Source organism: Acomys russatus, chromosome 15 (genome assembly GCF_903995435.1).
Source record: "Acomys russatus chromosome 15, mAcoRus1.1, whole genome shotgun sequence".
NCBI classification, from domain to species: domain Eukaryota; kingdom Metazoa; phylum Chordata; class Mammalia; order Rodentia; family Muridae; genus Acomys; species Acomys russatus.
The window spans coordinates 23,492,414-23,510,122 of NC_067151.1; the positions used below are offsets into that span (position 1 = coordinate 23,492,414).

General features: G+C 33.0%; 1 protein-coding gene across 2 annotated transcripts in view; it reads left to right on the forward strand.

Moving 5' to 3' along the window:
- Positions 1-17,709, forward strand: part of Pcdh10 (protocadherin 10) — a 56,965-nt gene that overhangs the window by 25,813 nt on the left and 13,443 nt on the right. The window contains exon 5 of one of the 2 annotated variants that reach the window (XM_051157110.1): positions 14,514-16,343. The exons of the other annotated variant lie outside the window; for it this stretch is intronic. Coding sequence (XP_051013067.1) covers positions 14,514-14,533 — 20 coding nt within the window. The 3' untranslated portion in view covers positions 14,534-16,343. Of the gene's footprint in view, positions 1-14,513; positions 16,344-17,709 lie in introns of those variants that run through there. 2 annotated transcript variants of the gene reach the window in all.

The following is a 17,709-nucleotide window of genomic DNA, read 5'->3' on the forward strand; positions in this document are numbered from 1 at the left end:
TTTAAAGGAAACTTACAATTAAAAAATGGACATGATGAAAATCATCACATCTGAAGAGACTTTTAAAAAAATCAGCAAGTGGCAGATTGAAAAGAGGAGAAAGAAAACATTTTAAATGTTAAGTATTTAAAAATGTGCTAGAGAGAGAAGACAGTGACCAGTTCCTCTATCTTCCAGAGGACAGAGAAGAAAGCACCCCAGCTCTGTAGGAAATGCTCTGGCTGGATCACTAGTGTTTGCTCCTGAGGGAGGGAGAAGCAGTTCACATCCAAAGCTCTACAAACTCCAGACATATGCAGATGCCATCTGTGATTTTACTGAGTCTCACTTTCTAGGCCCTTGATGTTGCTTTTTTTTTCCTCACAAAACGCTATTATCTAGCTGAGTCTAGCAAGGAAGTAAAAAAGGTTTAGCTGTTCAGAGAAGCTTTGAGACCACCTTATTTTATTTCTCTCCTTTTTTTCTGTCGCTGTGGTTTACTTCTTAGATTTCTTTCTTTAGAATTTTAAAAAAGCAAACTTTGAGTTTCTTGAGGCCTCTTTCTTTTCCTTCACACCATGATTTGTGATAGATATAAGACGGCTAGAAAAAGAGCAAAAACATTATAATTTAAGGAAAAGCTTTAGGAAATTGTCTAGAATTTAAACAAGTATGTATGTATGGAATAAAGAGATTGAATATGTTAACGCTTCAGACCACTTATGATGGCATGTCTTAGCACATAAATTGAAAAACAAGTTATGTAGAAATTTAACATATCCTATTTTGGCATAGTCTCAGTATTCAGTTAATTTATTTTATTATTATAGTTGTTGCTGTTATTAATATTGTTATTACTTTGGTTTTTTGAGACACGGTTTCTCTGTGTAGCCCTGCTATCCTGGAACTCACTTTGTAGACCACGTTGGCTTTGAACTCAGATATCTGACTGTCTCTGCCTCCCAAGTGCTGGAACTAAAGGTGTGCACTACCAACACCTGTATTTTTTTTCTTTTAACATGAGAATTTTCCATGTTTGATGATATGTTATCCTCCACAGTGTTGAGTTTTTTTTAAAAGGAGGTCTGATTTGGTAGTGTGCGAAATAGACCACAATTAAATAAAAATAAAGATTTTTTGTTAATTTTTATGCCTAAGTTTCTCACATTATACCTTTAAACCTTGGAATTAGTGATCATGTTTTTGTTACTATGTTGAAAGCGAGTAGAGCACAAACATACCACTTATTCTAAATAAATCATTATATTTGGGGGCTTAATTTTAATGGATAAATTAAATGGTATCTTTAGTCTAATAACGCAGAAACTTTAAACAATAATGTGTCTAAGACGTATGAAGTGAAATACAAAATTATTAAGGGTCTACAGCTGTCAGTACTCAGCAGTCCAAGGTGCAGGATAAAGAAAGTGAAAGTCAGGTTGCAGTAAACAATTTTAGAATCAAATGTAGTGATATAGAAATTGTGTTTTGATTGCAAGTACTTAAACTATCTAATATGAAATATGATACTATCTTTAAATTAAAGCAAATCATATTTCTTTAGCCTTAAACTTAAGTAACTTTTTCACACAATATGTAGATATTTCAATTATTTTCTAATTTCAAAAGATTATCAGTGATACTATTATTTATTTACACTAATTATTATAATTTTATACTTATTATTAGATAGGCCCATGATAGATAAAAAACAAACAATAAAAGAGATAAAAGAAGGGGGAAGATTGAGGGAAGGCAAGGGAGATGGAGAGAGAGCCAGCTAACCAGCTCTTTAACTGAGTCTTTGCAAATTATTTGCAAAACAGCATAAAACTTTTTTTAAAAAAAATATAGTTGAATACTGCTATATTTTAGGTGTTTTATTATTTATTTCTGTTGGTGTAGCACCACATTACATGAATGTCCTCCAGCTTTGCCTGGTATACATGAAAATTGCATCTCAAGAAATTACCATAGATAAGTGAGTAAGTACAAAGATAAATAGCTTCTTTAAATAACATAGCTAATGGACTAAGAAAATAAATTGTAAAATTCATGAGAAATCTTCACAAGAAAATTAAAAACAGTACCAAGAGTCTGGCTGGAATCATATCAAGTCACAGGTGTACTTAAATGACTCATGATCCCCTATTTCACGTGGATGAGCTTTTCCTGCCCACCATGTCACCATTATCAGAAAGGTAGGTCTATGTCCCTGCTTCAGTCCTCCTACACAGTAGAATCATGGTATCATCCTCAAACTTGTTCATTGCAGGCCTCATGCAAACACCAGCCTTCCTATTAGAAATAAACCTTATAGCCAATGGTGCTTCAAGATGTCCATTTGTATACTTATATAAGCCCTGAGAAATACTATGTAATCTTCTCATTCACAGATAGAGTAAGTGTTCTGACCACATTTCATTAATTTTCTTGTTTTTGATTTTATTTTAACTTGGACCACTGTATCAGAATGTGTGATTTTTCATATTCTCCTCACAGGACTCATCTTTTATGTTATCTTTTCTCACGGCCTAGGATTATCTATCTATCTGTCTGTCTATCTGTCTATCTATCTTTCTGTCTGTCTGTCTGTCTGTCTGTCTATCTCTCAGGATTTTAGAGACAGGGTTTCTCTGTATGACATCCCTGCCTATCATAGACTCATTTTGTAGACCAGGCTGACCTTAAACTCACAGAGATTCACCTGCCTCTGCCTCACCAAGCCTGTTTCCTAGGATGGTTTCTCGAGGGTGTCTTGATGCATATCCTCATGTCCAAGATATCATCGTGAAGTGGTGACCTCTGGTTGTGCAGACACAAATTGGGATGACACAGGCAGTAACTACGTGATCTCTAAAACTTCTTTAGTTTTCCTGTAACTATTATCTGTAACACAGATTCTCGAGGGCTCATTGTGAAGATAAAATTATTTAGCATATTTAAAGCAGAGTGCCTGGTCCAAAGGATCATTAAGTGTTGAAGGCAACTATACATATTCAGTTAAAATAGGAACAATGACATCAGCCTAAGTATGGACGAAATTAAAATTCTGAGTTTAAATAGAACTAATTATGCCCTCTTTCACTCAGAGAGAAAAATCAGACACCAAATGTTCTTTTCACAATAAATCACTATTTTGCATCTGCAGTTAATGTGTCCTTTCACAGAGCACATGTGTTAAGAGTACAGTATTCCTATTTTCACCCTTTATCCATTAAGACATTACAGAACCAAATGTCTAATATGCAGCACAGATTAAGCTTCATTTGTCTTATGATGATGTTAGCTACAAGCCAGGATTACAACTTCTGAAATTTTATTCTTTGTTTTACTTAACTTGTATATTTATAATGAGGGAAGACACTTGATTATGTAAAACAGTGACACAGAATCACTTGAAAACAATGATTTTAATTTAGTCTATGGTGTAACATTTTAGGTTGAATGATTATAGAAAGAACTATATTTTCTGGACAAAAAATAAAAGGAAAAAAAAGAAGTAAACCACTCGATGTCTAATGCAATATACCTCCTCTATATGCTGACAATTGTGATTAATCATTAGTGACTTGTGGCTGTTGGCAGAATATTGTTACTCCAAATATCAGTGGTACCTTTCATGTGAGAGACACAGATGCTCTGAATCTTCTGGGAACACAAACAGCTGTTTTTCTGGAAACTCACACATTTCTGTGAGCTGTAAGAGAGATGTCTGTGTCTACTTAGGACAGGGTCTGAACACATAAAAGCCAACTGTTTTTGTCCAGCTATTCTGTCACTAAATTTACTGATGTACCTGATTCTCTCAGTCAGCCTGGTGTCTGAATTTTGGACTATAGTCTTTTTAAGTCAGACAATTATCAAAGAGTGGCAAAAGCCCATTTGAAATACAGACAAGAAACTGTGCAAAACTAACTTTCTGTAATAGATTTTTAATTGACCCTTCATGAAAATTCTCACTATTCTATGGTTCTGTATGTTTTCTGTCTTCTTCTTCAGTATTAGAGATGTATATGGATTCATTTTATAAATAGTTCAAACCCCCAGGAGAAAAAAAAACCCTCTCTGTCTCTGTCTGTCTGTCTGTCTATCTGTCTGTCTCTGTCTGTCTCTCTCTCTCTCCGTAAGTATTATTTTTCCTGAGTAAGAAAAGACTTAAAAGCCCAATTTGTTCTCCAGAATCATGATATTCCTACATCTACTTCATTTAATTTCTCATGTTCATATATAAGTTATAATCTTTATATTGTCCCAACATTTTGCATTTAATAATGCTGTTTCCAATGATAGAAGTGAAAAATGTTAAGACACTTTATAGTTTTGTATTTAAGTAGCTTGTGATTTTTATTGCTGCTGTAGTGAATGCATTTAAGCATTTTTTTCTTTTTACAAAATTCATAATTTTCCTCATTCTATGTTATCTTAATGTTATGAGCATACAAGCAAAAGAAAAGGCCATTGCCGTGTTAAAATAAACCTTATTTGGTGATCTTTGGGAATGATTCCTTAAAATTCAGTCAAGGGAAGGTGTCATCCACCCTAATGACCCTAATGTGTATTATTCGTGGGCATTTTCTGATAGAGACTAAGGGCATTCTAGATATCGGGAATTGTGTGAAGAAAAGTACAAAATTGGACAGCACATATCATATATATCAAAGTGTAAGTCATAGGATGTTAAATCTATAACCTAAATCTATAGGCATAGTGCAAGTTCGTTTTGGCTGAGTTACACAATGTTGTTGTTCGGAAAATTAAAGATGGTTCAAATAGTGCCAGGAGAAAGAGGTAACAACTTAAGAATCTATTATGATACTAGTACATTTTATGCATTTATCAGATGTGAATACATCTAAATTTTATTATCAATTGTGAATATTCTCACCGTCACCATATTAGGAATTATTTAAAAAGGGATCATTTCCTTTAGTTGCTCTCTTGAGGCAAAACGAGAGTCTCAGCTTATATCTGGGATCCTTTACTTGATGTCTGCAATTTATATTTGGATCCTAGGCATATGAAAGGACACAGCTTGGAAGTCTGATGCAGGCTGCTGTGTGCTTGTTTTGCTGCTGGGAGTATGACTGATGATTCTGTGTGCTGTGGCTCTTAAGGACTGAACGACAGTAGTTCCAGTGGAAGATGAACATGAGGAACATGCTAATCAAACTTTAACTGGAGAATGAAGGAGAGAGTGGATGAATGTAGCAACTGTAGAAAATGTTTACCAAAATAATTTCTCTGGTAGTGACACTGGATGGCTGGGACAATTGTATCATGATAAGCAACAATAACAAATAAGGTACTGATGAGGTCAATTAATAATGGTGATGAGAGGTGTGGAACAAAGGTAGAATGCTTGGCTAGCATGCCTAAATCATGGATTTAAGCCCAAGAACCAACAAGGAGAGAGGGAAAGAAAAAAAAAAAAAGGAAGGGAGGGAGGGAGGAAGAAAGAGAGCAAGGGAGGGAAGAAGGAAGGAGGAAAGAAACAAGGGCAGACAGAGACTGAAGAAGGAGATTTTTACTGTTTTAGGGGCACCACAGGAAAAAACATATTACTGAAAGGGTCAACTTATGTCTGAAGGCTTTGAGGTTGTAGTAGTTGTTGTGTGTTAATGTTAGTGTACTTTTTTTTTTTAAATGAAAAGATTTGGACGTCGAAAGAAACAGTTAGGGCAGACAATTTATAAAACTGAAGTGGACTGTGATATGTGGCTCTCATCACATAGGAGACATTTGATCAAAGGTTGCTGGCTTACCCGCCTAGCACAGTTAGATTAAGTCGTACAATCACAGTGGTCCTGCAAACTCCACTAATCCTGTGAATTACAGACTCAAACTTCACAGACCAAGATGAATTTATGTCTCTGTAAGAGAATAAGCCCAGAAGCAATACTTGTGAGGAAAAACTTCTGTCTCGGTTATAAAGTGAATTTAATATTAGTCTGTCATTATTATCTGCCTTATTTTCTCTTAAGTTAAAATTTATAGGGAAAATATACCCAGTTGTCTTGAGTGTATCCCTAGCTTCGTTGTAGCTGACATTACCTCAGGCTTGAGATGCTGAGATAGCAGAGCAGAATTTCACCCTGAGAATCTCACCTCACTCCTCAACTCCTTCCACAATTATCCTTAGAGGTGAGCAGGATGCATGACAGCTGGGCAGCCATTTTCAGTGCAGAATGTTCTATTGCTTTTCTCAAAAATTAGAGCAAGGTATGCTGTTTCCAAATATGTTAAGTATAATCCTAGGACTCTCTGCTGGGCTCTGAGACAATGGTAGACCCTTCAAACGAAAGCTTTCTGCCTGACTCCCTGGAATCAAGGAGCGGTTATCTAATTTTCCCTCTATCTCAGGTGTTTCAGGAGATGCTATGTTATGATGAGAATTGCATCCATGTCACCAGCTTTAGGTCATTTTATAGTTATGCCATGAAATGGTCTTCACCCTATTGATGCATCTTTTGTCTCGAGATATTGCATGCTCAGTCACTGTGTTCTACCCCTGGGACAAGTGCTTTCATGTATGCATTCTCCCCACTCCACAATGGTAGGGCCCCTTCCTGCCCATGAAGCAAGACACAACTCATATTTCCTATGAGTGTCAGATTTTCCAGAGAAACATACGTGCTTTTCCCATAATGCCTTTTAGATTCTTATGCACAAGACCATTGTATTGAAAACAATCTGTGAAATCATTTTGCCCAGTGTTCTACACATGTTTTAGAATATAATATCTGTGTCTATGTCCAGAGCTCCATTTTTAAGCAAGCAGACACCCACAAGGATTGTTGGAATTAATCTGTGATTCAACAGGTGAAGTATCTGGGATGGAAGAAGTTTCATGCGCTCTGGTATCTCCCTGATATCATTGAATAAAGTAATCATAGTTTATTCCCATGTTAAAGAGCAAACAAGCAAAAATTGCAAAATGCTCCACAATTTCTTCTTCAGAATATATTTCCTTGCATTTCAGTCTTTCAAATATCCAGTTTTCAGATTTACTCTGACTCTAGCTGCACTTGTTGTTCTCCGATGCTTTTCTTTTGAGACAATACTTTTCCTCCTTAAATTTCATGCTTCCCTGTGTCCAAGTGTCAATTTCACCAATATGATTATTTTTCATAATCACCAAAAATTTGATGCATCCACTCACTATTAAGGATGACATAAGGGTAAATATGAACAAAACGGGGGGCACTAGAAACTGAGGTTTAGAGGTGAAGAAGCAATTGATTAATTTTTTCAGGTATCCGAGATTCTAATATAATCTTTAAGACTCTAGAGTTTGTGTGTGTGTGTGTGTGTGTGTGTGTGTGTGTGTGTGTGTGTGTGTGTGTGTGCGTGTGGTGTATGTGCCGGTAGATGTGTATACATGTGACTTACAAGGTTTCTTCTTTTATTGTTCTACATTATATTATTATCATTTATTGTCGTTGAGAGAAAAATCTCTCAATGACCCTAGAGTCTCTCTGTTTGGCTAGGAAGGCTCAGCAATGAGCTTCAGATCTGCCTGTCTTGCTCACTGGGGTTACAGGTGTGTTCTGCTTTTTTCATATGCATATTAGGAATCAAATGTGGCTTCTAATGCTGGTGTCTCAAATATTTTGCTGACTGATCCATCTCTTTCAACTTCTGTAAAGAATTCTTACCAGAACTGCCTATTTCACAAGCTGTTTTTTTTCTTTCTGTTTTTGTTTTCATTTTTAGAATTTTTTAAAGGCATAATAGCAATGAGTGGATATCCTTTATTGGTTGCTAATATTGTTAAGTAGTTAATAATCAACCAACTTTCTGGAATACTGTTGAGTGCTACATTTGCTAATTTTGATTAAAAATAAAGGTATTTTGTATGTGAACATACACTATCAATACATTTAGCCAAAATCTATTTCTAGTACCAAGAATGGTTAATGATTGAAATGCTGAAGTTTTTCTTCAATTTTTTGTATCTTTCATTGACTCTAAGTGCACAGTACAACTTTTAATTTGTCATAAGTCTGATATTTGCAATAATTAAAATAAACCTGAATTAGATATACAGTTTAAATACATAGAAGAAGAATGGTGACTTAGGGTCTGAACTTGGTATCTATATTATAAGTAAAATTAACTTTAACTTTTAATAAGCATAATAGAACAGTATTTCAGCAATTGCTATTTTAAAACTTTAAAGCTGCTTGATTCACAGCATACCAGTTTTCAAGTGGCTTATTACTTAATGAGTGATTGAATCAAAGGGACATAAGGATATGACTTAGTGAATATAGGATATAACTGAAACTAAGGTTTATATTTTGGCTTACATTTCAGAAAGGGTAAGTAAAACGATGTTTCTTATTCAAACAAGAGAACATTTATTATCTATGCTACATCTCATAAGACCATACTCAAAGGCCCTGGCGGAAGTTTAAGCATAATAAATAATACATAAATAATTTTTGTGACAATATAATATATTTAAAGTAAATATACATTTATTTGTAATAATAATCAGTCATTAAATATTGATTTAAATTCTGGATGACAGAATTGTGTTTAATATATGTTGTTGTTACATAGAACTTCAATATTAATAAATTAGACCCATGAGTAAATTAAGTCACCCATTTTAAAAACTTTAAATACACATTTATTTTTGTACTGTATGATGCTGAATTCATGTTTGTTTTTCACATAAACATGAAATCATATCCTTCTTGGAGTTGACATGAATGTCATGTAGAAGTGATGTTTGACACACACAGCTCTCTGCAGGTGTCATATCCTTGTGTACACAGATATGACCAATCTTACTCCGAAATTTTCCTGCCTCCTTCTGTGAACAGGGATGCTAATTTAAGCCTTACAAAAAAGTAACTGATTTCCTTACACTGTTTTGAAGAAACCATATAAAGTATGACTGTTAAATGGCAGCAAATATCATGAGACTCATTTAAAAGAACCATTTATTATTTAAAAAACATGTGGGTGTTCTTTTTTAAATTCTAGCTGTCTTAAATTAGCAGCATTTGTCAAGCTGAATGAACTATTTATTACCTTGAACTTGTTTAAGGGAGGTGTACTGAGTAAATTATCTTTAGAAGTTGCAAAGGTGTATGTTTAAGTGTAAATAATGTTTTTAAATATCTCTGAGCAAAACTTTGCACATTTGATTGTATTGTGGTATGTTAGAAAAACTATACTGATTGTCAACAAGAGAAATACATATTTTTATTTGTCAAATATATACTGATCCATGGTCAATATGAGTAAGTCTCTACATTTAGCTTAAAGAAACCAATGAAACAATGATTTTTGGTTTTTTTCTTGGTTGGTTATTGGCTTTGTTTGGAGCCTAGCACAGTGTCCACCAAGTACCCAAGAGGCCCATAATCTGATTTCCCTCTTGCAAAATTTAGCTTCTAATGTATATTTTTGATGCATGCATATTTGTTTTACTATTTTTATTTAATACTTTATTTCACTAAACCCACTTTCACAGTATTTCTTGATAGAATACTCACAAGTGATTTGGGGTCTTGTTAAAAACTTTTTTAAGTTCAATTCAAGACATCATTAAAAGATATTAATGCTCCACCACTGGTTTTTGTTAAACACACTGTCTATTAGTATCATGAGTTTCGTAATATCACAGCTAGACAACACGGCTGCAGCAAGCCACACAGACAGCATTTCCACGTGAAACAAGTATATACTTGGTATTGACTGCCCATGGGTCCTCCATTTGGGGGAGGAACTCTGGTCTGAGAGGACCTATGGAATGGCAAGGTTCTTAGTTCTTCATGTAATGCTGTGTGACTTCATGTAAAGTTGGTGATGATACAACACTGTTTGGTAATGAAACACCTCTGCTCTTATAGGCGCTGTGCTGTTTTCATAGTGATAAAAATTTTAAATCCACACTAAGTAAATTGAATTGTGAATTCTCCAGGCAGTAAATTCAGGAGTTTTCATAGGCTGCAATTTTGCTTGAATCTGAAGCTATCTTATTGATTATAAAATAAATTCCTTCACTGCTCACACCTTGTCTTTAAATTATATGTGGTGCTTATAATGGCATATCTGGGAGCACATTGATAACAATGACTGATTCTAGTCAGAGTTCAGAAGACAGAGAGGCTACCACAATTTTTTTTTCTTAGAAATGACCTTTTATCCAGTTTATTATTGTACATGTCTGCTTCAGGAAACCATATTTTACAGTCTTCCTATCTTTTAAAGTATCATGGATTTAAATTTCAATTTAGTAAATATTAAATGTGAATGATGCTTTAAACATTATGCACATAAAGCAGTGAACTAAGAATAAACATGTCCTCACTATATATCTCTTACACTAATAGTATAGAAGAATGCCTTGTGGATTAATTTCAATGAATTTTCTTTCCAAAAGATGAGAACTTTACATATCTGTGATATTAACACTGCCTTCAAACACACTCCTGTTCCCTTATAGTGAATGCTCGTTTATTGTTGTCATGCTACACTAATGGTCACATGACTTGATAAAAGGATAACATGCAACTTGAAAGGAGATCAAGGCAACGTTGCAACTTAAATGTAGACTGAATGTTACGCTGAATAGAAAGATTGTCATTGGTCAGAAAAATAATACAGCATATTAAGAAAAGGCTTTTAAAAAAATAATAGACCTTAAGCCCAGGTAGTTGTCACTCCCCACACACAGCCACGTTACTTCAAAACAATTTGTATTCTGTGTGGTGATAGCAATATATAATATATGAAATATAAAATATGAATGTGTGCATATGGGAAATCACAAGAGAAATCAAGCAGTTACCCTTCATATCATTGAACACTACTGCCTCTCATTTTACAACATAGGGTTAAATACAGGGAGAAAAGTCTTTAGAAAAATTATAAAAGAGATTCTTCATATGTAGTTCAAAAAATAAGACAAGAAAGTAAAAGGAACTGATTATTCACCTGGGCAAATCTCTAATGAAAATTTACCTTTAAACTGCCTTTAAGTTTATGATATGATTTTACAGAGAGAACAGAGGGCAGGTGTCTGAGACTCCCACAGGGGTAATGGGCTCAGACTCTCACAGGTAGATTCCCTTTATGTGTGAAAATTGTCCTGACTGTGAGGCTTATTAAACATTTCAATGAGCTTCTAGTAGGTGACTGATCTCAACCCCTGGAAAATGTCCACTGCTGTGGCATCTCAATCATTAGAGATACTTGAAGGTTGCTCTTTTTTCCCCATTCAGAAACAGATTAGACTGTTTAATAAGTATAATGTATTTCTTAGAGTTCTTTGATTTGTACTGTGATAAGTCATGAGATTCATTTGTGTTTCTAGCAATACTAGTGTTGAAATATGAGTATTTGGCTTTATACACTATTGTTTTAATCCTTACTATAACATACTTAATTTCTGTTAGGCAACTATATGATACAAGTACTCTGTTGGTTATGATAATTCTACAATTATTTAATACCATGCAATATGGCAATCATTCCTCTTAAATCATTTCTTAATCATCTTATAAATACTCCAATTAACCTAAATGCTTTAAGTTTTTTCACAATGTACAATTATGCTTTGAAAACTATGAAGGACTATACAGTTTTAGAGAATTAAAAAATAGACTATTACACAATTCATTAAAAGCCATTCGCTTAATTCTAAATGTAGATATTTGAATATTTCTTCTCCAGAATACTTCTTCATCTCTACTTCAGATGTCAAGATAAGTGTGAAAAATGAAACATTTCTGTCTGTGACTCACTAAGAAATTTTTTTTTTAAATGCAGTTAAAAATAGAGTGTAAAAGAAGGACAAACAGTTCCTTAATTCTTTTGATCACAGTGAATAGAAAGCCTTTGTCTGATGTCAGACACCTGATTCAACGCATGTAGTGATGCACAGGTTTTAAAAGTACATTCAAGAAATGATAATCTAGAGGAGAAATTTTCCAAGGAAGCTTTGATCACTCTGTGTATGTACAGAGGGACATCAGGGAACATCAACATATGTGATGAATTCTTCCCTTTCTGAAATAGCACCTACAAAGAGAGTTTCAACACTGTTAGGTCTACTGTGCATAGCACTGACCATGGAATGCCATTGCTTTTCTTAAAGTGCCACCTGCTTAATACTTGTCTTAATCACTACCATCCAAGGTTATATTAGCCTCTTAAAGTGTAGATATAGATTGGGTGTAGCTATAACTTCGGGAACAGTTGAGCGAGTTTCTTTCTCGTCTTCCCATTCTCATAGTTCCTTGAAGATTTTTATGTTTCAGTCAATGAGTGGGTAAGAGCAGCTAAAACTATTAAAATGGAAAAATGCAAACAACAACTGAAGGAGGAGGATGGTTTCAAATATAAGGAATGTACATGCAACTCAATAAAGCTATTAAAATGCATATATTGAGCTTAGATTTTATTTATAATTTTAAAAATTATGTCTGCTAATTCCATAACTGTGAACCATATGAAAAATATATTTATTTTGCATTCTGAATATAAATTTCCAGTAACTTTTCTCACCAGTAGTATTGTAACCTAATAACAAATGATATTATTTTATTATTAAAATACTATTATTATTGAATTATTAAACATATTGTTATTATTAGATGAATCATTTACCCACGGGTTCATATCTATGCCAATGTAAGAAGCACTTTTTCCTCACAATGAATTAGATTGTATGTTGAGAATAACAGTACTACTGAGTTTTTTATATTTTTAAACTCCTGGGATAAAATTTCTTAAAGAACAAATGGAAGAAGGAAAGAAAGAAAGAAAGAAAGAAAGAAAGAAAGAAAGAAAAGAAAAGAGGGAAGGAAGGAAGGAAGGAGGACAATTATGGTGGAAACTGTCTTAATTTGAAAACCCTAATAACAGTTTTGAAGTAAGAATATTTTTCTAAGGTGAGAAAGTAAAAGACCTTGCCAAAGTTCTTGATAATTTTCTGGATCATGCACCATTATGTCAGGTTCAGACCGAGATTCAAGCCACTGTAGTGATTTGTTCAAATTCATTTTGTAAATTGAATTTCTCCAGCTGTACATATCTAACCTCCTAAATAATTTGCAGTTCTGATTGTTATAAACAAATGATATCATAATTAATTTAAATTACTATGTATCACAAAAATTTAAAGTCAAGAATAAAAATGGGATTTAAATCTATTAAAAGATCCAATTCTGTTTGTTTAGAGAACACTCTCTGTGACATTATGACTGCACGTGACAATAGCCAATTTGTGATCCAATGTTACACATGTGCTGTAGGATGAGACGCAAGGAATCACTGTATTAAAAAAGAAAATAACTTTTGTCAACTTCCAGCATTGTTACTATGCATATATCCTACTTTGGATCTAATTTCTGTCCACAGGAGTGCCTGATATTTACACTTCTAGCAAGGCGTGTGTGCTGATTGTAGAAAGGCACAAACCACCTCAATGATCAGAGACAATTTTTGAATGTGAATCAGGGCAAAGGAACTAAAAAATAGACCATCTACTTGAAAGCAGTAGAACTATCCGAGACGAACTAAGCTGGTCAATATATTACACTTAAAGCAAAGACATTTCACCACACTAAAATAATTCCATTTCATTAATTACTGTAATCCTTAGTTTCTAATACAATATACATTTGCTTGAATTTGTTCTCAGTTGAATTATTTAACATTTGGTGCATCTTTATATCTATGTTGGTTTTAGATTCAGTTCTTAATTAAGTGATGTAATCCTCTTCTGATTTTTCAAGGTCAAATATCCTGAAAGATATTTAGAAAGGAGAATAAATATCTTTCAACACTACTACTAAGTAAAATATATAACATCATAAATCTGTGTAACTAAATCTAGGCACTATTCTTTTTAACATATTTTATAGGGCTGGAAACATGAGATAATATATTTTCCCTCATTTTGCTATTAGAATTCTTATGAAAAGGCTGACTCTTATTACGGTCAAAGCTGCTTAAAAATTATACACCATGGAAAGAGTTTAGATAATTATGTCAATCCAGTTTTTATATAACATCAAAAATGAAAATAAAACTGCAAAATATGAGTCATCTTTGAGTTTTTGAATGCCATATTTTCTATAGTTTTAGATTAAAACATAATAATTGTAAAGTTTATTAAAGCAAATTATATATAAAAATTTTATAGATTTTTAAAAGACTTGTTCTAGCAATTTAATGTTCATACATTTTTCCAAACTCTGATTATATATACACAGACAGTGAAGCAGGAATCGTTTTATAGATAATTAAAAACTTAATCTTTGTATAATTTGTGATTTCTATGTTAAATATGTAGTTCCCATCCACAATGGATTTATTAATGTCGAAAGTGTAAATTTCAGAATGCCAAACAACTGAACTTAGGTGTTCTCAGCTATATGACACAACATGGTTCAAACAGAGGGCAACCCCAAGTTTCCTTTTGTATGATTTCACGTGCAGAAATGTGCATTTCTAAACTCCAAACATCAACCACTTTTTCTTAGAGTATTTTTCTTTCTTTTTCACAGCGCGGAAAAGGATATGCTAGTCAATTCTGCAGCTTACCCGAAGCAGTATGATTTGCACAGAGTCGACCAACAAAAGCATCAACTTTTCAACTTCATTATCTTGGCCATCCAGTTAGTTGTGTGTAGCTGAGTGTTAGATTTCCAGCGGAGTCATCGTGGCCACGTGTAGGACCTAATTGCTCTCAGCAGGCCTGAGAAATGAGTTGAAATGTGCAGACTGTAGAAACTCCATAGGCAACCGGCGTTGCCTCTCCGATCAGTGTGTGCCTGTTTACAGCACTATCTATCCTTCTCTCTCCAAATGTCACTGAGCCCTTCAGATGTTTATATTCACCATGAGAAGCCAGTCATCAAGATAAAAGAAATTTGCGCATTATAAATGCAATGTCACTGTTTTAAACTTGACTGTTTTATATTATTTTTGTGTGACCAAGTGTTCCCCAAACTATCCCAACTTTACAAGAGAGATGTGACTATGTTCTTTTCATTCGTGGGCTATTAAAAAAATGTTGTATTCTAAAGACCCACAAAATATCAAAGACATTCTGTAGTTTATACACCGTGTTGCAAAGTGTTTACTGTACTATTTCAAAGCTTCTAAATAAATATAAAATATATATTATATTATATAATTTTCCTAAGATGTGGTACAAATTAGTTGGTTTTTAAATGAATTCATACAGCCCTCATCATACAAAAACAAAAAACAAAAAAAAAAAAAAAAAACCAGAAGGCAATTCAGGGTCCCTAAGATTAACTGAGAAACATTATCAATAGTTTGTCCTAATTTTCATAACTTGCTCAACCCTGTATTTTTTTCTTTAAGAGAAAGTGAAGTTCTAAGCTGCAAAATTTTGTCAAGAACTCATTGTGAATTTTCAATGCCAAAGATGTAGCTGTTAATATTGTCAGGCGGAGCACAGAAGATGTAGTTTCAAAACATCGAGCAGTCTACATGATTCCGATTCTATTTCCACGGCTTTGAATTTAGGATCACTTAATGCTTTTATAAAGAACTATAAATTCATCTGTATTTGTTGTTAGGAAAAATCTGGGTGTCTGTACATTTTGTGGTGTAAAATATGTAACTGAAGATTACTATTTTAAGACGTTCTCATCATATAATTCATAGAATTTTATTTTACATAGTTTTACATAGTTTTGTGACTCTTAAGTAAACATACATACAAATCTATAACTCTATATATGAATATATAGAGGTATATAAATATAATTATTGGAGCTGGTACATATTAACAATAAAATATTTTTAAAATCTCTAAATTTAAAAAGTTCAAATAAATTTGGAGATAGAAACATGTTACATTACTGTTTCAATATTATATGTAAACATTTTATAGCTTAAACATAGTCAGTGTTTTATTAACAGTAATATTCTTCATTGGCTAGTCTTGAAAAATTAATTTTGTCTTTTACTTTCATGTCAACATGGTTAATTATTAAATTCAGAAAGATGTATTTTCCTTTAGTTCACATATTTTTTCTGCTGTTGTCTGTTGATTGTTGAAACAGGGAAGGGATAAGAATCAGAGAATGTGAGAGATTCATCCAAGCAAATCATGGAATAAATTTAACTGCCATCTAAAAAGATTCCAAAATGATATCATGATATTTTCCAAGCCCAAATTATAGGCTCATTTTAAAATGCTAATCTTTATTTTCATATATGCTTATATGCTCACTGGTATTTTGAGCTACATGATGATAAAGCATGGACTGAAATATAACACTGAACAAATGAGATCCATCTAATTTCATATGAGTTAAAATGAACTTATAATTAAGATTTATCATTAAAATTCATACATGCAGTCATTAATAACAACGGTATTAGTTTAGAGTTGTATCCAGCATCCTTCTTTTGACACTATGAAATTATATAATAATATATCACAATACCAATTAGCTCACAGCAATATAATGTGAACAGAAACCTGTCTCTTGGGAACCTATTGACAAAGAAACCAGTTGTTCATGTGTGATTCAAAAGCACATACACTTACTGGGTGCCATAGCAATCTTTTTTCAAATATATGGCATACTACATGATAGAGTGTTTTAGTACAATGTTATATATAATTTAACTGGAAAAATATTTTTTTTCTCATTGCTTTTCAATCAAGAAAATGGTTTTCTTGTTGTATCACTTAGCATTAATTAAAACCATTTTTGGTTCAATTTGCAATCATGGGTTAAGATCCACATTCATCTTTTCATGTTCACTTAATATACAATGGTGGTACTAATTCATTTGATTCTAAAAATTTTTTTAAATCTCTTATGTCATATGCAATATACTTTCTTCATCATTTCCTGACATAGTTGCATTAGCTATGTTTTATATATATATAATAGCAACCCTCTAGAGTAATTAGTATGACAGTTTTAAATTGTATCGTTATTTCTACCAAAACATACATAATTTGAGGAAGAAAATTATTTTGACACACTACTAAATTCTAGTGTCATTTATCAATTACTGCATGCAGGATAAATCAGAAGCTACAGTGGAGATACAATTTCACTAAATATTGTGTATCCATGACAAAGACTATAACAAAAGCAGTGAGACAATAAAGTAATGAAATACTACAGGAAGCTTCACCAAACACATCAGGATAGTTAAGTGTAGGCATTACACTTCATCTGATCATTTTAATATCCAGTCTGCTACTATCGTGTACATGTTCAAGGGAAACAATAGTTTTAGACAGTGTTTCATTCACAAAACACTTACAATAAAAAATGGAACTACTCCTTATTTAGTCAAATTAGTTTTAGAGCAGTAAAACTCAAAAATTTTCCTGTGGAAAGAGTGTTGTACGGTTTCAATGGTATGTCAAATGACAATTTTTTAGGAATATTTCATCCACATGTAGGATTATAATTTTAATCTGTGAGCATAATTTTGTAAAATCACCTTAAGTCAAGTATATAAATATTGCGTCATCATTAATTAAAAGATATAACAATGTCAACAATATAAATGTGTCCCCGTTTTTAGGAAATATGTATACTTAGTTTTAGGAAAATACTAAATGCAATGCCTTTATCAAAACCTGTGAATTAGAAATTATATAGATGATATAAATATTTTCATTATTCATTCTCTTTTGTTTCATGCTTGTGCTATAATTTGTCCTCAATTCTCTGAAATGTTGAAGTTCTCTTGCTT